Source organism: Globicephala melas, chromosome 8 (assembly GCF_963455315.2).
Source record: "Globicephala melas chromosome 8, mGloMel1.2, whole genome shotgun sequence".
NCBI classification, from domain to species: Eukaryota; Metazoa; Chordata; class Mammalia; order Artiodactyla; family Delphinidae; genus Globicephala; species Globicephala melas.
The window spans coordinates 30,036,633-30,059,463 of record NC_083321.1 but is presented as its reverse complement, the minus strand read 5'-3'; the positions used below and the strand labels follow the sequence as shown (position 1 = coordinate 30,059,463).

The following is a 22,831-nucleotide window of genomic DNA, read 5'->3' as shown; positions in this document are numbered from 1 at the left end:
GTAAGTCAGAAAGAGAAAGACAAATACCATATGATATCACTTATATGTGGAACCCAAAATATGACACAAATCAACATATCTACAAAACAAAAACAGACTCACAGATATAGGGAACAGACTTGTGGTTGCCAAGGAGGAGGGGAGGTAGGGGAGGTAAGGACTGCGAGTATGGGATTAGCAGAGGCAAACTATTATACATAGGATGGACAAACAATAAAGTCCTACTGTATAGCACAGGGAACTATATTCAATATCCTGTGACAAACCATAATGGAAAAAAATATGAAAAAAATATATATATAAAACTGAGTCACTTTGCTGTACAGAAGAAATGAACACAACACTATAAATCAACTATACTTCAATAAAAGTAAAAAAAGAAAGTGACAAGAAAGCAGTATTTGGAGTCAGAAGGTATGGATTTGAATCTTGTGTCAGCATTATACTAATTTCTTGACTTAAGGCAGGTCTTTTTACAGTGCTGAATCACAGTTTCCCCATCTGTTAAACTAGGAGAATAGAATTCTACACAGATATGGAAGTGGTGGCAGTGATGGCGTATGTGTCTGTTCTAAGAATTAAATGAAGAAATGCATGTGAAATGTTCTGGAAACTCTAAGCACCACACGCTTGGAAGAGATGATTATTAAGGCAGAAAAATCCTAGAATGACCTTTTGGCCTGTTGCCTGGTTGCTGGGATGTTTTAGGCAGGCCATTGTTTGCCCAATACTTTCATGCTCTTAATTTGTAGCTGGATGTGTTTGCACGTCTTACCTCTTAGGTAGCACAAGGCTTGAGTTTAGGGTGTGTCTTTCAAGTTTCTTTACAGAACTTAGAAATGACGGATGCCTAATAAGTGCTAGCTGTACAGATGGAATTCAGGCTTTCTATGCTTCTGTCTTTCAAGTTTTTGTTGCAGTGTTTTTCAATAGTCTGGAGACTTAACAATGAGGGTGAAAGCCTTTGAAAAATCTCAAAAAGCCCTGTTCAAACGCAAAGGTATTAAATTTGCAGGAGGTGCTGTTATTACTAATACCATGCAAATTTATGGATAGTAATGGAAATAATAACTCTACAAGCAAAAAATGCTTTTATTTCTGTTTTGTTCTTTGCATTTGGCAAAAACATCCTATATAGGTCAAATTTATACATTTCTATATCCCCTTAAAGCACATATTGAGATATCAAAAGAAGACAGAAATGTATAACAACACAGAATAGAGCTTAAAATCATTATGTTCAGCCCCAACAATTTACAGATGAGAAGACTACATCTAAGAGACATGAAATGACTTACCTAAGGTCACACAGTGAAAGGTAACCTTGGTATGTCATTATTCTTCCTTGGATGTCCTTGGAAGACATCCTTTGGATGTCTTCAGTATATTGACATTTCCTTGGAAAGAAAACAATTTTTAAAGTGAAATCTTTTCTTCCAAGGGCCAATGCCATGTATCTTGGATTCACCAACGGAGATGGTAGAAATGAGGCAGTGGAGGGAACCTAGAAAAGCCTGTAGGCTCACCACTTGTTTCTCAGTTCACCACAAATACACCATTCAAATAGCCAATCACCTTCTAGCCAACAGGCATCTAACCAGGTAACTTTCTTCAAATTAAATATTGAGTCACTTCATTCAAATAATGATTTCTTGAGTATCTACTTCATGCCAACAGTGTGCTAGGCTCTTTAAGGAAATAAATTTTACTCACAGACAAAAATTGGGAACATTTCTAGAACAGAGGCAATACAGCACAATGGCTGAGAGCATGGGCCATGGAGCTGAATGAGCTACTTACTAGCTATGTGTCCTGGAGCAGGATCCTTAAGCTCTTTGCGTCTCAGGTTCCTCATGTGTAAAGTGGGGCTTAGCTGCTATGAGGTTCCTGAGTTTAATACATAGTAAGTGCTTACAGTGCCTGACATACAGTTAGTGCTATATTAAGTGTTATTTCACATATACTATCTCATTGAGTCTCCTGGCAATTCTATGAAGTAGGTACCATCCACCTTTTACAGAGTAGTAAACTGCAGCTTAGAGGTCAAGTAACCCTCCAAGGTCAAGTAACCCAGAAACTGGGGGCAGAGCCAGGATTCCAACCCAAGTCTGTCTAACAGCTGGGCCTAATCTCATACCCACTGTGCTGTGTGCTGCCCTGAGAAGCAAAACTTGCTCTCAAGAAAGCTGTGTTCAGCTCATACAACTCAACAACAACAACAAAAAACAAACAACCCAATTGAAAAATGGGCAAAAAAAAAGAAAAATGGGCAGAGGGTCTAAATAGATATTTCTCCAAAGAAGACATACAGATGGCCAACAGGCACATGAGAAGATGTTCAACATTGCTAATTATTAGAGAAATGCAAATCAAAACTACAATGAGGTACTACCATCATCAAAAAGTCTACAAATAACAGATGCTGAAGAGAGGGTGTGGAGAAAAGGGAACCCTCCTACACTGTTGGTGGAAATGTAAATTGGTGCAGCCACTATGGAAAACAGTATGGAGGTTCCTCAGAAAACTAAAAATAGAGCTACCATATGATCCAGCAATCCCTCTCCTGGGCATATATCCAGACAAAACTCTAATTCAAAAAGATACATGCACCCCTATGTTCATAGCAGCACCATTTGCAATAGCAAAGACGTGGAAGCAACCCAAATGTTCCTCAACAGATGAATGGATAAAGAAGATGGGGTACACATATATATTTTATATATATATATGGAATATTACTCAGCCATAAAAGAGAATGAAATAATGCCGTTTGTAGCAACATGGATGCAACTGGAGATTATCATACTAAGTGAAGTAAGTCAGACAGAGAAGGACAAATACCATATGATATCACTTATATGTGGAATTTAAAATATGACACAAATGAACTTATCTACAAAACAGAAACAGACTCACAATCATAGTGAACAGACCTGTGGTTTCCAAGGGGGAGGAGAGGTGGGGACGGGATGGAGTGGGAGTTTGGGATTAGCAGATGCAAACTATTATATATAGAATGGATAAACAACAAGGTCTTACTGTATAGCCCAGGGAACTTTATTCAATATCCTGTAATAAACCATAATGGAAAAGAATATGGAAAAGGATGTATATATATGTATGACTGTATCACTTTGCTGTACAGTAGGAATTAACATAACATTATAAATCAATTATATTTCAATAAAATAAATTTTTTAAAGAAGAAAGAAAGCTGTGTTCTAGGAGTATAATGGCATGACTGAAAACGCTAAGGGTCCATTGAGGGCTGGAATTAAAGTGGGATGGAGATTTCAGGACAGGGCCTATGGGAGATGGTTTCTAGCTTGGGAAATCAGGAGCAGCGTCAAGGAGGACGTGGCATTGGAGTTGAGTCTTGAAGGATTTATTTATCCAGAGACAGGAGTGAGAAGGGACAAGCAAAGGGCCAGGGGTGGGAAGGGCAATGTATTGATGGGAACCAGGCAGCGGGTGTTTCAGGAAAAGTGGATCCTGAGGGCTGTGCAGGAGAGCAGGGAGGCATGGGACCTGAAACCCCAGGTGAGGCCAGATCACCAGGGGCCTCAAGTGTGAAGCTAAAAAGTGTGCTTCTAAAATTGGAGGTCCTTAAAATGGCTCTTGAAAGGACCAAATGAAAAAAAGAACAAAAACAAAAAAATAAGACTCAAGACTTTGAGACACAGTTATTATTTATCAGTAAGAATTGGCAAAATATGGGCTTATTTATCTAGTTAGCTCTCTTCTGAAAAAATCACATCAGTTTACAGAAAAAAAAAAAAAGCTTTTTTTAACCACAAAGGGAGCTGATTTTGCAAACAAATACTTGTTCATGTGAAGAGGTTTCTGTCTGAAACGTGGTACAATTTCCATATTTAAATGAAGATGCTATCGTGGGTATTTTCCCTTGACTGGATAAAATATACCTAGAACTTAAATTTTATTTGTGAATTCTTTCCCTTCCTCCTTTCCTCCTTTTCTCCCTCCCTTCCTTCTGCTTGCACTGGAGCTTGGCTCACTCCTTTGTCCTGGACAACTGGTATCTTCTCCATCTTTAATTTTGATCTCTCCTTCATGTTTTGAATGTTGTCTTATGTTTAAATTTCACATTCTTTGTGACATGAACTCTCAGCCACTAGCATACCCAACATCCCTGGCATGACCAAGCTGAAACGGACAGTCAAGAGGATGTAGTCTAACATCAGATTACAGCTGAGAAGACTAAGGCCCAGAGACAGAGCATGTCTTTCTCAAGAACATGGTGCCAGTTCAAGGCAGAGCTGGGCCCTGAGCTTGTCCTCCGTTTCCCATCCAGCGCTCATTTCAGTGCATCATGTGAGCACGTGTGTAAGCAGGGCTCAGGGGGAGAATTTAGTTTCCTAGAAGTGGTTATTTCAGAGTTTCAACAGACTTCTCATGTACCTTTTCAAGACTTAGAAGCCATGGAGTATTTAGAGCTGGAGGGAACTTTAAGATCATCAAATCCAGCATCCTCCTTTTGCAGAGGAGATGACCAAGGCTGAGAGAAGTGAAGGGGGGACTTGCCCAGATCAGGCAGCTGGAGAGGGGCAGAGCAAGGTCAGGGATTCCAATCTGCTGACTCTCAGGCCCATGTTTTCTCTCTGTACATGCTCATCCTTATTTTTCAGAGTCTCCACTTCAAGAACCCATCTCTTGACACTCACATACACTGGAAGGAATTCTGCGGCACAAGGCCTGGAAGAGCTTCAAGTGGAATGTATCCAAACCAGGAGGAAGTCGTTCCTTTGGTTTTCCTCTGATGGTCAGTTCAGGCTGGTGTGTGGTGGGGATGGAGGTGTGGAAAGCTGGCCAGTTCTCCTTTAGCAAGTTCTTCATCCTTTCCTACCCGAAAATGTATCACAGTTATGGACGTCTTTGTGAAACCAGAACCCAAACAAGAGAAAGTGGAATTGGGAACTGGTGAATTAATGCCCAACCCAGTCAAAGCCAAGATTTCATATTTGCATAGCACATCTGCAGCCACCTGGTCCTCACACTCAGGAAGGGAACACGCGGCGAAGGCTCGATGGCTAGACTGAGTTGTGGGTATGGTATGCGCATATGTGTCCACACGTGTGTGAAAGCACTGTGTAAACTATAAAACACATTGTATGAAAAAATGAAAAGAAATCCATAACTCTCCCTCATACCCTATTCTCGCTCCTTTGTTATGGGTTAGACCCAAAGAAGAATGTCAGTCCAAATCTCTAGCAACCACCCATCGTTTTCAACCTTGCCTGCCCAGTAAAAATCACCTGGGAGCTTTAAAAACAATATAGATGCCTGAGCTCCACCCCCAAAGATTCCGATTCACTTGATCTGGGATGGTGTCTAGACTTCATGGGGTTTTTTTATTTGTTTTTTTTTAAAGATGTTGGGGGTAGGAGTTTATTAATGAATTAATTTATTTTTGCTGTGTTGGGTCTTCATTTCTGTGCGAGGGCTTTCTCTAGTTGTGGCAAGCGGGGGCCACTCTTCATCGCGGTGCGCGGGCCTCTCACTATCGCAGCCTCTCTTGTTGTGGAGCACAGGCTCCAGACGCGCAGGCTCAGTAGTTGTGGCTCACAGGCCTAGTTGCTCCGCGGCATGTGGGATCTTCCCAGACCAGGGCTCGAACCCGTGTCCCCTGCATTAGCAGGCAGATTCTCAACCACTGTGCCACCAGGGAAGCCCAAGACTTCATGGTTTTTTACAAAACTCCCCAGATGTCTTACCTGCAACTAGGATGGAGAATCACTCAGTTGAACTATCCAATAGCTTTCCCTGACTGCTGGGACCCACTCCTTTTTTTGCTGCTAATCTCTTTGTAGTCACGGGCTAAATGCACTTAAAATGTGGTGTTATACTGTGTCATTCAGTTTCATAGACACTTGCTGAGTGCTTGATGGCTATATGGACTGCAGTGGGTGTATAGATGAATGAAAATGCCCATGGCCCTAGAAAAGCATAGGGTAAAACAAGGGGCTCAGTCACCTAGACACATAACTACTGCCTGGGGAGGTAGCAATTACTTTTTTCTGGGAAAATCCTGAAGCCCTCATAAAATTGAACCTTGAAGATTCTATAACATGTGGGAACAATTTTTATTTTCTTAGTAGATGATTCCTTTGTAGGAAGAGGCCTGATTAATGGAAAGGTTGCTTTGATAAGTCCACCATCATGTTCAAAAGTGCCTTGGGCCAGTGCCTGGGTTTGGAAGATGGAAGCTTCCCTGTGTAACAGAGAGTGGGAGCCGGGGAGCAGGGCTGAATGCCGTGTAGGGAAGAGGTCAAAGGAACACTTGGCAACTTTTTCACCAAAAACGGAGGCTCAGGGGGCCATTTTTAATAAGATTCTTTTAAGATGAAATGATAGGTATTATGGAACGTAAACCCCACCTTTCATATTTACTAAGAAACATTCAGTAAAATACACATTGTTCACCAATGATTTGGTAAGAATGAATTCTGTATGGAAAACACAAAGAAGTGCTGAATCCGATTTTGAGATGGGCTGAGTAAAATCAGAGGATGCATATGGGTAGAGCAACATCTTATGGGCAGGGCTGCTGGATGTAGCAAACGAAATTCCAAGACACACCGAGTTCAATTAGAATTTAAATAAACACAAATAATATTTTAAGTGTGTCCCACGCAGTATTTCTACATACTTATATTAAACATTATTCACTGTTTATTTGAAATTCAAATTTAACTGGGAATCCTGTATTTTATCTGGCAGTGGGTTATGCTTGGGTGGGGTTTTTACAATCAGGGAATCAGGAAGTGAACAAAGGAATGGTGTAGAGAGAGTGCAGAGTGTACTTGGAGAATAGGGAGGGGTAGGTCGGGAGTGGTCTGAGAAATACAGTAGGAAAATAATCTACAACCACATCCTAGAAGGCTATGAACGTCAGTCTGATTGATTTATGTTCTGTCAACAATGGAAATCCCTTCAATACGTCAAAGGAAGGAAAATCATATTGTCTGTTCATCCATCCATCCATCCATCCATCCTTCTACATCAATGTATCTGCATTAATAGCACGTTGGAAAGCACATGTCCTCTGAATTTATATAAGGTTCTGCTATGTGCTCACTGAGAGACATTTGGCAAATCACCCAGCCTCTCTCAGCCTCCGTTCCTTGAGAAATGGGCATAATTAGGTCTTTATCCTGTACTTCTCATCAGTATTATTACACTGTCATACAATTGCTGAGCAGACAAGGCCATCTTGAATGACTTCTTGAGAACTTTTTTAAAGGTTCCAATACTGTGTGTACCAACTGATACCCTTGTTACCCTAAAACATTCCACTCAGCTGTCTGTTTCATCCTTTTGCAAAAGCACTGGACTTTATCCCTGTGTCCTTACCAGTGAGTGAGGACAGCATCCCTGCCTCCTGCCAAGTCAGTTGATGGGCGTTGCCATTTGTGTACTGTGTTACAAAGCACTTTCACATGATTTCCATCGAATCTTCAGGGAGATCCTTCTGCTATCACGAGAGGACAGATTGTGGTGAGGGTAACAGATTGGAGGTAGAGAACCCACCAAAAGACTATCATGAGAGTCCAGGCAAGAAGTAACGAAGACCTGAACTAGAGTAGTGGAAAGGGTGAGGTGAAAATGGAAGGAACGGATGAGAAAAAATGGCACACAAGTAAAAACAAAGGGATGTTCCGACACAGGTATTTGGTCTCTCTAACACTGCTTCCATTTCCTCTAGGGACGTGTCCCGGATAAGGGTGAAATCGGATATTCTTTGGCAGTTTCGGATGACACCACCCCTAACTTTCCACTGGATGAGAGAAGGCTCAAAATAGCTTCTGGTCCCACAGGCTAGTGATTCCAGGGACTCAGATTCCTGTTCTGAAAAACACGGGGAAGAAGCCAGGCGCTTGCCCACTTTTACCCTCCTACCAGCTGACCCTGCTGCCTGCTGACACAGAGCATTCGCCGGTCCCAATGAGCCCCGTGGCCTGGCTAAGCTGGGCATCTCCTGCACTGCTGCTCAGAGAAGCCCTCCAGGAAGGGGCCGAGAGACATAGAGATGTTTTTTCCGACTAAGTGTCAATCAAACTGACTGCTTGGCAGTTTGAGGTAGGGGTGGGGGGAGACAGAAAAATTAGAAGGGGCAAAAGACAAAGCCAAATGCTAACCTAATGGTCACTCTGAAAACAGAGAAGACATTCCAAACAATCAAATCTTCTTTTTGCTTGAATTTTATAAAGTCCTTTGGAGTCCAGCAGAATAAGACAAGTTTCAGTGAAGTGACGTGTGCAGGCTTGTCTCTGGCTCAGAGCAGCCTGCTCAGAGGTGGGACAGGCGATGACCTGCCTGCCTCCTGGCGAGTGGAGCTTTTTTCTCTGCACTGCTGCCACTTGACCCTCACCTGCAGGCTCAGCCCTCCTGTAGAGTTCGTGCCTCTCCTGTTCTTGATCACAGTGAATCTGAAGGAGTTTGAGGACCCTAGTTCGGGATTCAGTGTTTAACTGAGCTATCTGGTCATCCCATCCTGACTCTGAATGTCGATTTTCATATCTAGAATTGTTCTTTGTTCCATGGCAAGTCTTCTACTCTATTTGATTTCCCCTAGGTCTAGGGTCTAGTTGGTTAATCCCCAGACATTAAACTACAATGCCCAAGTCCTAGCCACTGGGTTAGGACCAGAATTCTCTGATATTTCTGACTCATGCTTACCCAGAGGAAGAGGAGTCTAGGGTAGTGGTTCTACCCTGGCTGGTCAACAGAACCACTGGGGAATTTTAATACAGATGCCTGGGTCCCACTCCCAGAGATTCTGCTTTAACTCATCTGGGGTGGGGCCTGGGCATATGTATTTTTAAAACATTCCCTAAGTGATTCAGATGTATAGATCATGATCAAGAGCCACTGGTCTGGTGATTAAGATCGGGGTCCTTGGCATTTGCAACAGTGTGGATGGACCATGTGGGTATTATGCTAAGTGAAATAAGTCAGACAGAGAAAGACAAATACTGTATGATCTCATTTATATGTAGAATCTAAAAAAGCTGAACCTTAAGTCATACCAATGTTTTCTTATGTCAGTCTCCCAAGGTAATAGAAACAAAAACAAAAATAAACACATGGGACCTAATCAAACTTACAAGCTTTTGCACAGCAAAAGAAACCATAAACAAAACAAAAAGACAACCTATAGAATGGGAGAAAATATTTGCAAATGATGCAACCAACAAGGGCTTAATTTCCAAAATATACAAACAGCTCGTACAACTCAACAACAAAAAAACAAACAACCCAACTGAAAAATGGGCAGAAGACCTAAATAGATATTTCTCCAAAGAAGACATACAGATGGCCAACAGGCACATGAAAAGTTGCTCAACAGCTCTAATTATTAGAGAAATGAAAATCAAAACTACAATGAGGTACCACCTCACACCAGCCAGAATGTCCTTCATTAAACAGCCTACAAATAACAAATGCTGGAGAGGGTGAGGAGAAAAGAGAACCCTCCTATGCTGTTGGTGGGAATGTAAGTTGATGCAGCCACTATGGAAACAGTATGGAGGTTCCTCAGAAAACTAAAAATAGAATTACCATATGATCCAGCAATCCCACTCCTGGGCATATATCCAGACGAAATTATAATTCAAAAAGATACATGCACCCCTATGTTCACAGCAGCACCATTTACAATAGCCAAGACATGGAAGCAACCTAAATGTCCATTGACAGATGAATGGGTAAAGAAGGTGTGGTACATATATACAATGGAATATTACTTAGCCATAAAAAGAATGAAATAATGCCATTTGCAGCAACATGGATGCAAGTAGAGATTATCATACTAAGTGATGTAAGTCAGAAAGAGAAATACAAATACCATATGATATCTCTTATATGTGGAATCCAAAATATGACACAAATGAACCTATCTAGGAAACAGAAACAGACTCTGTTTCGGACATAGAGAACAGACTTGTGGTTGCCAAGGGGGAGGGGGTTGGGGGGAGGGATGGAGTGGGAGGTTGGGATTAGCAGATGTAAGCCTTTATATATAGAATGGATAAACAACAAGGTCCTACTGTATAGCACAGGGAACTATATTCAATATCCTATGATAAACCATAATAGAAAAGAATATTAAAAAGTATATATATCTCTCTATATATCTCTTTCTATATATATAACTGAAAGACTTTGCTGTACAGCAGAAATTAGCACAACATTTTAAACCAACTATATTTCAATAAAACAATAAAAATTTAAAAAGTGAACTTATAGAAATAGAGACTAGAATGATGGCTATCAGGGGCTGGGGGTGGGGCAAATGGGGAGATTTTGGTCAAAGGATACAAACTTCAGCTATAAGACGAATACGTTCTGGGGACTCTAATGTACAGCGTGGTGCTTATAGTTAACAATACTGTATTGTACACTTGAAAGTTACTAAGAGAATAGCTCTTTAATGGTCTCACCACAAAAAAGAACAGTAATTATGTGATGTGATGCAGGTGTTAGTTAACATTATGGTGGTAATCATTTTGCAATATATAAGTGTATCAAAGCAACACATTGTACTTAAACTTACACAACGTTATATGTCAATTATATCTTAATAAAGCTGCGGTGGGGGGGGGAGAAAAATGCCAGGGTTATAGTGAGCATGCCAAGAGATTATTAACAGAGGCAACAGCAAACTTATGAAGAATTGTAGGTAACATACGAACAATGAAAGGAAATGAAACAATGCTGATTTGAAAACAATTGGGGGTCTTGAGATTCTATAGATGTGGCTTCAAATCTGACTTTATCATTTATTAACTGTGTGACCTTGGGGCAAGTTATTTAGGCTGTCTGTTGTCAGTTTCCTTGTCTCTAAAGTTGTATGTATCACAGAGTTGACGTGTATTTTAAATAGCATGCAAAGGATCTAGCACGGCATGTGGTACATGGCACCTGGTACAAAATAGGTACAATAGCATGGCATCTGGTACTAATATTATTGCCTATGTCAAACTCTTCCCCATGTTCAATCAGTTCCTAGGGTAATCATTCCTTACTGGGCTTCTCACAGTGGATCATCTGTCTGAAGCCATGGAATTCACTCTCACGTTCACATGTCTGTAGAACATGCTTTGCCCTTTCACACCCAAATTCTGCTCCAACCTGATGGGCATATCCAGTCCTCAGCACCTTGACTTTGCTGCCAGATCGATCCCATCACCTATAGGATCTGATCTTGAGAAACTGGGGGAATCAGGACAGCAAACCGTGTTCGTCTCCTGGGTCAGAGCACAGCCTTAAAGACGGTTCTGAGACTGCAGCTAAGCTCAGCTAGGACTTGTTAGCAATGTCTGCCCTACATGGAAGAGTAGGGGAGAGATGGCTCATGTGCTGCTCTGCTCCTGATGCCAACCCAGCAGGGCCAGGATCACTGCACTTTCTCTCCTCCACCAAGCCCAAACACAAAACAACTTTGTACGTTTTTGACCTAGGGAGGATTGGGCATTCCTGAGTTTAGCAAGTGGTTCCAGAACACTCTACCTGTCTACCCAATCCTGGCTGCTCACAGGAAGCCCTTCCGAGCTGCTATGAGGTAGACTGGGTGACAGCTGCCTCCTTTCCAGGTATTGGAGACAACTGACACAAAGCTCTGGAAACCCTGCCCTCAGATTGCCCAGCACAGAGTTGCGTCCACTTTTGGAAGGGCCCGCACACAATTTGACCCCCTTGGCACGTTAACCCTTAAAAGAGCAAGCCAGTGTTCTCTCGAAAGCTAAAAACTATAAGCACCACTAGTGCTCCACCTGCTTGATGGAGGTCCAACTCTTCTTAGATACGTAGCTCCCTCCATTTTTTTTGTTTCTATATTTTCCCAATGCTCTTACACTGTTTCTATTTTGCAGGGGTTAACAGAGTGGCCCCAGATCCAGGCTGCCTGGACTCCAGGTCCTGCTCTGCTACTCACTAGTGATCTTTGGCAACTTAATTGAACTCTCTGTGTCCTAGTGTCCTCATCTCTAAAATGGGAGTCCTAATCCTACCACCTAGTCTATGGACTCTTGTGAGAATTAAGTGAGCACGTCTGCACGATGTGCCTCGGACACTGCCTGCTCACAGTGAGCACTGGTCATTCTTATTGTGTGAAGGGCTGGATGGCTCAGTGGTGAGGTGGGATCTTCCTGATGGGCCACAGCTATTTTGAGAAGTACGGCTGTGGCGCCTTGTTTTTCTTTCTGACTCTGTGAGTTCATCCATTTCACCCTGGCGTCAGTCTTTTCCATTCAGCTGGGATGGACACTTAAAGGATAATGGGCTTCATTTGGATTGTACAATCTAGAAAGATGCCTTTGATGGTAGTGTATCTCCTTCTCCATTTGCCTAAGTGTGTGTATTGGCCACAGTTTAACTGCCAAGGAGTATATTGCTACGGGATACACAAGAGTTGACTCCCTGAGTCTTCCAGAAAAGACAAGCGGCCTTGGATGCTTGATGAAACACATAAAATAGGATCCTCTCTAGGAGTCAGAGAATATTCGAGAACAGTCTCTGATATCTGCTCTAGGTGAGCCCAGCTCATCCGCAGTCAACAGAGTAAGAGTTTGACACGTCCATGGGACCATCCTTTTTCTAAGTGCTTTATGTGCATGGACCCATTTGCTTTTCACAAAATCCTATGAGGGAACTGGTAGTATTTTTACCTGTCCTTTATAAGTGAGGAAATTGGAGCACAGAGAAGTTAAGTAACTTGCCCACAGACACACAGCTCTAGTGTCAGAGCTGAAATTCAGACCCCCAACCCTCAGGCTCCAAAATCTATGGTCCTGTACTCTGAGGGGTGAGCAGTTGGATCCCAGAATAAATAGAGTCCTGAGGTTGCCAGGAAGGGAAGATCAGCATGAACGAGGAGCAGACATAGATGGCACTAGAAAGAAAATATAGGTTTTCAGAGATTCAGGCCCAAAGGATTCTGGCCCAGGAATAAGCCAAAGTTGGGTAGCTGGAACGAGGAATTCCAGATTCTGCCTAACCAGCGAGGTTTGTCTCCTAAGCTAGCCAAAGTTCTACTCAGAATGACCTTCCCTGAAGGTTTGCTGTGAAGAAGTCTATTGGGTGTGGTGTTGCCATGATTCATCATGTGACACCATTGTCTTCAAGGCTATTGTCTCCAGAAAGAGGCTATACCTAGAGTGCCGGGGGTAGCAGAGGAGCAGGTTGAGAGCTGCATGACCCTGGTGAAGCTATAAACCCAAAGGAACTGAGAGGCAAGTCCCTTCTGCTTTGGAGGGTTCTATAAACAGTGACTTTACAGGATGCAAATCCTGCAGTTTGATCCAGGGTTTCCTAACCTCACCTCAGCAAAACATACCAGATCTCTGTTTGTCGGGCACCATTTCTGTCATGGAGTGACATAAAACACAGGCAAATATTGTCTGGCTTTGAAAGCAAGTATAGAGCCAGGCAGAAAATGTTTGCACCTTGCAGAATATTTGGGCTCCTCTTCCAAGGCATTTTCTGCCTGATTGTCAAACAGTTGGTAACATTTTCATTTTATATATGAAGTGAAAAGCTTCCTTGGGGCATTTCCCCCCTTCCTCAACTCCCATTTTGACACAAGTACCTCCTGATTTCAATCTTGTGTTAAGTGCCAAGCAGTAAGCGTGGAGGGATCCAGGAGATGGGCCGTGAACTTTCATAATGTTCCCCAACCTTTAAGAGCTTCAGAAACCTCTTTTAACCTCTTTTACCACAAATGATGAAGTAGGAAGAATGGAATGATAGACTCTTAGGGCTGGAATTTACCTCCAAGACCATCCAGTTCAGTCTTTTCCTACAATAGATGAGGGCTTGGAGGTCCAGAGACCAGAAATGGCTTTGGTCATCCTAGTTAAAGACTGAACTACCAGGACTCCTGGTTCCTAAGGTAGGCTTGTCAGAATTCAGGTTTCCATGTTGTCCAACAGATGGGTAACGTATCTGGACACCCTCCACCCCAGCTCCCAAACAGAGAATCTTCAAATGCAGTTTGCAGTGTCTAACGTGTGCAGGAATATGCACACACAGATACACACGCACTCACACAGAAGGGGTGGAGGTGCAAATAGATTATTCTCCCGTCCTCCTTTCCAGAAATAGTTCCTACAATCAGGAAAAGGTTTGCCACCGAGGCTGGAGAAGCCCTTTGCATTTGCAATCTGGCCTTTCTGGAGGGGTGAACCTAGGACTCCTCAGCTGGACGTTAATAGCTGATTAATTCAGGAAGCTTCTTTAATGTGTGACTAATATAGCTCTGTTTCACAAAGAGGGGGCCATGTTGGCAGATGCAGAGACCAGCTCCCCAGATGGAATAATCTTTTTCTTATTAATTTGCTGCACGTTGCTTCTCATTTCTTGCGGTCATTCCAAATGTGTTACAAACAACTACATGCTCTGGGTCCTGTATCCACTACTGCTATAGCTTTGAGAAAAAAAAAGAAAAAAAATATTGACTATCAACTGCAGTGAGCTTTCCCAGCACACATCTTCATGCTTGCTTTTTTTTAAATCATTGCAGTCTCCCATCACTGAGCACTGCTCCACCTGGGAGCACCCATTGCTCTTGTGTTTTTTAGGAAATGAAAATCTGGATGGTTTGAATGATGTGTTCAGGGTCCTGGAAAGAGGTAGTGGCATGGCTGGGATTAGAACTCACAGATCCAATTTCTTGGGCTGTGCTGTCTTCCTACTGTCTAGAAGAATATGTGGCAGTCTGTCTACTCCCCCTAGTCCAGGGATTCGTGAGTATCACCTGGAGGGCTTGTTAAAAACACTGATTGCGGGCCCCTCCCCCAGAGCATCTGATTCAGTAGGTCTAGGGTGGGGCCTGAGAATGTACATTTCTAACAAGTTCCTGGAGATGCTGTTGCTGCTGACTGGAGAGCATCCCTTGAGGACCACTGCTTAGTCCAATCAGATGCATGGGCAGGTAGTACAATCTCCAACTGAACGCTCTTGGTACCTTTTGGAGAAGGTCTCTGATGTTTGGAGCGTTTCTATTTTGTTTTGTGTCTTTTTCCTCTTCCCCCCCTTGATATGCACCAAATTCGAGTTTGGAAACCATTATGATTATTTTTTCATGTTAAGGCTCGATGGAGAATGTAGACTAAATTAATTTGAATGTGTACCTCAGTACTTGATATGGATTTTTCCAAAATGTGAGCACTTAAGCTAGACGAAAATATTTCCCCTGGGTTCAGCCATTCTACACAGAGCAGCTCCTGGTTTCTAAGGAACCATTTGAACAGCATACAGTACCAAAGTGCAGTGCTGCAGAAGCATCCTTGTGATGTTTCTAAATGCAGAACATACACCCCAAGCTCAGTCTTTCAACCAACACTTTTTCTTGTCACTTACAGGCTTATGATTATTAATACCATCATTAATTACAGTGTTCTGTGTGGGGTATTTTAGGGCAGAAGGGCTTATTTTTGCAAAGGAAAAGTACTTTTGTTTTGCCACATATAAAAAATTAGCAGCTCGCACTCAAATAGACAATGAATGCACAGGTCCTATTTGTTTATTTTGCATGTGTGTTGGGGGTGGGATAAGATTTAATGAATTGGAAGACTAGCTTTTACGAGTCCATGCTACTGACATCACCAAGCATCCAGGGTTGTTGCTTTTCAGAAAAGCAAATGTCAGGTCGGGGAGCTCCTGATCTAGTATTTTGTGCCTAGCAACTAATTCAAGGGATTGAGGTAAAGGCCTATGGAAATCCTGTAGAGAGTGTGACATAAATGGCTCTTTTTCTTAATGAGGACTATCACGGGTAAGGCCACAATATTTTTCTACTATTTAAATATATTCTTCAGGCAATTTACTGCTTCTACTCACATATCAAAACGCAAGGAGGTTGCCTTTTTTTTCCCTACAGAGAATGAAAGGGTGGCTAGAATTAAAGGAATAGGGGATAGAGGTGTGGGCCGGGTATTTATTAGCTGGAATGTACGTAAAGCCTGGCTGGTTTGGAGTGGCCGCACCTACTCTAGCCACTGAATTTGGCTCTTAGGTGGGGAGTTCACAGCACCAACCACCAGTCAGCTTATTGTAACCAACAACAGTCAGATTCCCAATTAATTTCTCCCCCCAAACCAACCACCCAACCTTTTTTTTTTTTTTTTGCGGTATGCAGGCCTCTCACTGTTGTGGCCTTTCCCGTTGCGGAGCACAGGCTCCGGACGCGCAGGCTCAGCAGCCATGGCTGACGGGCCCAGCCGCTCCGTGGCATGTGGGATCTTCCCGGACCGGGGCACGAACCCACGTCCCCTGCATCGGCAGGCGGACCCTCAACCACTGCGCCACCAGGGAAGCCCCCACCCAACCTTTAAAACAAGTTAAAACAACCCGCTAAAAAAAGAATAAAAAAAGAAGCCCAGATTCCATCACTAATTTTGCTGTTCAACATTTTAAGGTTGGATCAAATCTGTGGGTCATTCTTTCCAAGCTAAATAATTTATCTACCTACATTATGTAGATAAATTGTTTCTTATCCCAATTGTCAACATCCTTTACTTAACAATGGCTTACCAAAACATGCAGCCACTTCCACTTTAACTGTCTTATAGAACAGGCTTAATGCGAGAACATGGAGGAGACGTGTGTTTTAATTAGGCCTAAGCCCTAACGCTGCTAGGGTGCTGGCTGAGCTGAGGCCAGGCATGAAGGCTTCTGTTGCAGTGCATAAGGTGTCTGACATTTTATCCAGAGGCTAGTAACCTCTTAAATGAATCAGGGAAAATTTAACACTGATCCATTCTACGAATTAGTTCAGATTCTCACTCAGAACTGTGACAGTATTCACAGAATCGGTACAGCTAATAAAAAGACTTCATAGCCACTGCTAATGACCACAGAGGCTTATGAATAAGGTGAAAAACAATAGCAATGATCTGGCTTATTTCCAGGCATCTTCATAATGAAAGAGGTTTAACCGCTTACCCAATGACTAGAGTACAAATTGACTAGTCCTGTTAAGTTCAAGCTGGTTAATTTAGGAGATGTCTCCATCTTTTGTTTGCTTGTTTCTCTGACCTCATCTTCTGATGAAAACTTCCTGTCATGTTTACCAAACTCCTTTAACTTTAAGGAGCTTGAATGTCACATTGAATTCTCACTTCTTTTTACTCAAGATTCAAAAACCTTTTAGTCTTCCTCGACTGTGAAAATTGGTTAAGTCTGAAGTTTCCTAAAGTTCTAATTCATTGCTGGGCTCGCTGGCTCACTGGCAGCCCATTGCTGTCTTCACTGGCCGTCGGGACTTCTCCTAGGATTTAGAGTACTTTGCAAACTCACTGGACAGATTAGGATGGAGGAATTCCTCTCATTCGATCTGCCCTTCCTTCCATACCCACAAATCTATGTTTGTTATGACTTTCTTGATCCTTATTTATAAGACAATACAAGAGGAAACCATGTGTGTGTAAGTTTGAAATAGAAATGATACATTGCACAGATATAGTTCACCACGTTCTGGGATGGGTTGTCAGTGTTCAAATGGGGAGTCTGAAGAGTAGGAACAGATGCTTTTTTTCCTTAATGGCCCTTTCTCTCATTTAAAATCCTTCCATTTATTTCCCTAAGATTTAGCGATAACTTCAAACACTTTAACTAAATTACCCAGCAGCTTGGCAGCCATGAAAGAGGCAAATCTTTTTAGAAATCCTAGCAATCTGTTAGCTCGTGGGTACTGTGATATAAAATCTGCGTGTTCCACGTACAAAAATTAAATCAGTGCAACGGATACGAGCACATAATGCAAACGGCACCATTTCCAAACGGAGGGTACATGACCTGCCTCTAAATATTGAATTTCTATGTTTTTTTCAGTCATTGACTTTCTAAATTTGGACCAATTTATCCTCATTATCCCTAAGTAAACCTACTTTGATTTTTTTTTAACAGTTATTTTATAATCAAATAGAGCCAGCCAGCCCTAATTCACGGATCCTGATGTTGCTAGGATACATGGCTTGGTATTTGATGAAAGTATATCACTTCAAAGGGGAAAACTTTCAAGTGTCCTAGAAAATGACACTCCCGTTTTCCACTGTGGAAGACAGGCCCAATCCTAGAGCTTCTTGAAAGCTCACAGACTGCAGGATTGGTCTCCCATGCTCTGAAATAAGCATCCTCTCTGGAGGGCTGTGCAATTGCTAAAACTAGTCAGGTTGGTCTTAAAGCAAGGAACACACGTATTTATAACAAAACACGTTGTCATGTTTGTTTTACAGTGAAGAGAATAAAACCCAGAACCCCCAGATTTTACGTACTTTGAAAATATATTTAAAAACATTAAAAATTCTATATTTAAAACATATATTATATGTTAATTAGTACACTTAAATAGAACTTGTATTTACAATAGGCTTCTGATGCGATTAAGTTTTAATGCCAATTTTTTCAAGAACATAATTATATAAATATACTAAAATACAATAAATATTTTTTGTTTGTTTTACATGGTGAATAATATCTTTACCATAGAGAGAACAAGGCCACAGACATTTACATTGTCAATGGGAATCACCAGAAAAAAGCAACAGACCTGCTGCCATGCATGAAACACTTCTGCCACAAAGAGACCACAGCAAGACTTTAAAAAAACAAAACCAAACAAAATGGAACAAAAATGAACAGCAACAGAGAAAGATTTTAACAAAATCAACCTTAAGTCAACGTAAACCACCAAGCAGGTGACTGTGATGTAGCTTATTGAATAAGAGACTGCCACCGACCACATGATTGCTGAATGCCTCCTGCTCGGCCACTTAAGAGATCCGGCCTTTACAGTACACTTCGAGACTGTGATGGGGACTTTTTTGTTTTGTTTTAGAACTTTGTCCCTTGACAGGAGGCTGTGAAAATTGATCAGACAGCAGATATTCCGAGTATTCATTACATGTTAAAGATAATTACAAAGATAGTAGTTTCAAACAGCACAAAACAAACCTATACTACATAAGTTATTCCTTCTTTTAAAGACAGGTATTCAGGATGGTACCGTAAAAGATAGCCTCGTTCTAAATGAAAGACTGAACAAGTAGACATTATCTGCTGATGGTATCTTCATTCCCTGGGTCATGATGGACAGCCTCTTTTGCTTATCCCTCACCCTACTAAGGTGCAGCAAATTTCTTGAGGCTTTCTGATACTCAAGGACCCGGTCCAGGACATTTTCAGGTTTACACGATGGGCTAAATGGGCACTAATTTCCACTGGAATCCATTTTACCTAGGACCACTATTTCAGGCTCCCAACTCGACTTCTCCTAACCCAAGATTGCAGAGGTAAGAGGTAAGGCAGGGACCCTCTGCTTAGAGGGACCCTCTGATTAGAGGGACCCTCTGCTTAGAGGGACCCTCTCCATGAACAGACAGGATGGTCACGAGGTGGCTGCAGCCTTTACCGGGGAGCAAAACTTTGTCAGCTCTGTCCTGGCCTCTTCCACCGAGCATAGCGCCTTCAAGCCTTTAGTGTCCTGGATGGGCAGACACCATCCCAAAGTCTTGTCTCTGGACAAGATTTTCTTTTGGTAGCCATGGTCATCCAACCTGAGTTTTGGGGCCTTTTCCTGTTCCCTTCCCCTTTACCAAAAGTTCTCAAAAGACAAAACCCTGGTTTCCTCAAGTCTAATTTCAAAGCAATAAGTGCTCATGTAACAAACATCTCCCATCTCATCGAATCCATTCCATGATCACAATGCCATCGTGTAGTTCCAAAAATGTTCCAGGCTAATCCAGCTTTATGCAAAATTACTCAGAGGTGGAGGGTGTAAATCGGCTTGAGCGCGCGGTCCTCCAGCGAGAACCTCTTAGCACGGTTAGATAATGTAGGCACTTAAAGCGCGAGGTCCAAGCAACTTGACGCGTGTCATTCCAGAGCCACCCCTGAGGGTCCTTCAGAGTCCTCCCTCCTGGAATGTCTCAAGTACCCTTCTCCACCCCACCTAGACCTCAGCATGGCCGCTCAGAAATTCCTTCTGCACCACCTGGAAATGATAGGTCAGCTCCACACAGCCTCCAGAAGGCTGTTCAGTCTCATTTCACTGGCAGTGTGGACTCCTGCTCTGATCTAGGTGTTTCTGGGTCTGTACAGAACTCTACCTTTTACTTGCAAGACAGTTATATGCCTTTCCATGATTTTTTTTTTAAGCCTCACAATGATTGACCCAAATGTTTACCCCTCATCTAAAAGAATTTTTATTTTTGAATTATTTTTTGTTTTTCTCTCATCTAAAAAAAAAAGAAAGAAAGAAATCACTGTTCTCCATGCTTATATGAGTGCCACGATGTGACAAAACATGTCTACTCATTTGCAGCAGTTGTAAAATATTTCAGAGCGCGCAACTGATTTTTCTCCCTTCAAGAAAACAAAACAAGGAGGGGACCAGAGGGGGTGGGGGGGAAAGAATGTGCTCAGAGTAAATGGAGATCTTTCCAACCAAAGAATCTTCCCCCGACCAAGGCCCAGAGGGTGAGCAGGCGCCTAAGAGGTGCGTCACGGGAAGTGGAGTGAGCACGTCATTCGTTTGCCTTAATTTTTATTCACTTTCCAGTCATCTGATTGATACTGCCGACATCTCTGCAACATACAAATGAATCTTTTATCAACCAGACTCTAGATGGAAGGAATTCTTTCCCCATTCCTACACCCTGTGGGAACTAAAAAAACAAAACAAAACAAACAAAAAAAAAAACACAAAACAAACAAAAATATACCCCTCCCATCCCCCATCCCCTAAGCCAGTAAAGCGATGACAACAGCACCTTGACATTGTTTTAATTCCAACGCTATCAGAAGTTAAAAGCAGTAAAACAGATAGAGTACTAACAAGAACGAAGATACTTACTGTCTAAAATGTAAACGGAATGTTTTGGTTCAAATTTTTGTTAGGCTTTTTTTTTTCTTTCTTTCTTTTTTTGTTTGTTTTCTGAAAGAGGACAGTTTGTTATCAATTCACAATTAAAGCAGCATGCAATTTATTAGTAGTATTTTTTAAACTTTTTTTTTTTTAACGTTTTTCAATTCTTGGCAACGGCAACAAACCACAACATTATCGAGGAATGTAATGCAGACTTTTTTAAAGTTGTGCGCAAAAAATGACTGTTTCCCTTCTGGTCATGGAAATGTCCAATAAATAGATCGTAGAACCACTGTACTGTATAAACTTCATTTATACATGCAGTTCATAAAATTATTTTTTTCTTAACTGAATAATTTACCCTGTTATGTATATATACAAATAGATCATTTTTGTCTCAATATAATCTATACAACATAAAGCCACTATCTTCCCCTCTTAATGGTCAATGTACATACACAGGAAGTGTCTATCCGTATGAACCGCCAGCCAATGCGCTTTTTGCTATCCATGGTGAGGGCCCGAACATACGACTGGGTAGTTCGGCACTGGGAGTTCCAATGCCTCTTGTCTATGCCCCTGCAGCCCTCCTTTGTGTAACCCATGGGATTGCACTTGGTCTCGTAGAAGTACTGCTTCAGTTGGCCTTTCGAGACGGGGACTTTTTCGAGGACCGTGACTGTCCCGCCTGACATGTCCACTGCAGTCTTTTTATCCGCCGCCGTCACCCACTCGCTGATGCTGTCGCACACGCTCAGCTCCCCGCGGCGGGCAGGGTCCGAGTGGCGCCGGACCCTCATGGACATGTTCGCGGCATCCAGGTAATTTTTGTATTCCTCGAGCAGGAAGAGGAGAGGAGGCTCCAAAGGCACTTGACTGCTGAGCATCACCCGGGACGTGTACATGTCCGCGTCCTTATTGTTTTCCTCACTGGGCCGAACTTTCTGGTCCTCGTCCAAGAGCTCTTCGATCACGTGTTCAACGGTGTCAGCCAACGACGACGTCAGGCCTCTCGAACCCGCCTTGGGCCCATTCACGCTCTCCAGAGTCCCATGGGTCCGCATACCTGGGTAGGCCAAGCTGCCTTGTCCTCGGACGTTGGCTTCTTTCATGGGGGCAGCCTTCATGCAACTGAAGTATGAAATAACCATAGTAAGGAAAAGGATGGTCATCACTCTTCTCACCTGGTGGAACTGTAGGGAGAAAGCAGAAACAGGACACAAGACTGTTTAGGGCTTTCTTTTGCTGGGATACAAAGCAGCCATCTGATTGTAATTCCAGGCCATTCTGCACGGTCAAGGTTTCTGCTGTATTGGTGATAAACTCCAGCTGCACCAGACACAGGTTAATGTCAGTAGTGTGCTCGATGGGCCTTAATACAAACCAGAGCTGTGCAGCCTTGGCCCCAAGGTTTAGCATGTAAACCCGAGATTAGGTGGCTCCTGAGCAAGTGAAAAGAAACTGTGGCTTCGAGTTTGCCTCTTTCCTCCCACTTGAGCAGCTCTGTAAGTTTAATTTTTAATGATCTCTGCTCGGGCTGTCACAGGAAACACAACAGCAGAAATGTTACCAAGCAACAACGGCGAGGGTAATAGTAATCTTTTTTTTTCCCTCAAGCCAGCAGCGTGGCCCTATGGCAGGAACGTGTGACAGGACCAGTAGTGGCTTGTGGGGTCTGAGGGGGCCTTTCTAGCTAGGGGCTATCCAGGCATGAACAAGAAAACAAGTCAGGGAGCTACAAGGAGGCTCCCCATTGACTCTTTCCTCCCATGGAGATAATCCATTAGAAGAAAGGAGGGAGTTCCTTGGTGGTCTAGCGGTTAGGATTCAGCACTTTCACCGCTCTGGCCCGGGTGTGATCCCTGGTCAGGGAACTGAGATCCGGCAAGCCATGCGGTGCGGCCAAAAACCAACCAACAAACAAAAACAAAGGAGAAAGATCATTTC

General features: G+C 42.6%; 1 protein-coding gene across 6 annotated transcripts in view; it reads right to left on the bottom strand.

Moving 5' to 3' along the window:
* Positions 1–18,253: 18,253 nt before the first annotated feature.
* The window catches only part of BDNF (brain derived neurotrophic factor), a 58,867-nt gene continuing 54,289 nt past the window's right edge, over positions 18,254–22,831 (bottom strand). For 5 of the 6 annotated variants that reach the window (XM_030864833.2, XM_060303396.1, XM_060303397.1 and 2 more), the window contains exon 2: positions 18,254–22,077. In XM_030864833.2, coding sequence (XP_030720693.1) covers positions 21,310–22,077 — 768 coding nt within the window. In that variant the 3' untranslated portion in view covers positions 18,254–21,309. The remainder of the gene's footprint in view (positions 22,078–22,831) is intronic. The other variant, XM_030864836.2, reaches the window with a different exon arrangement.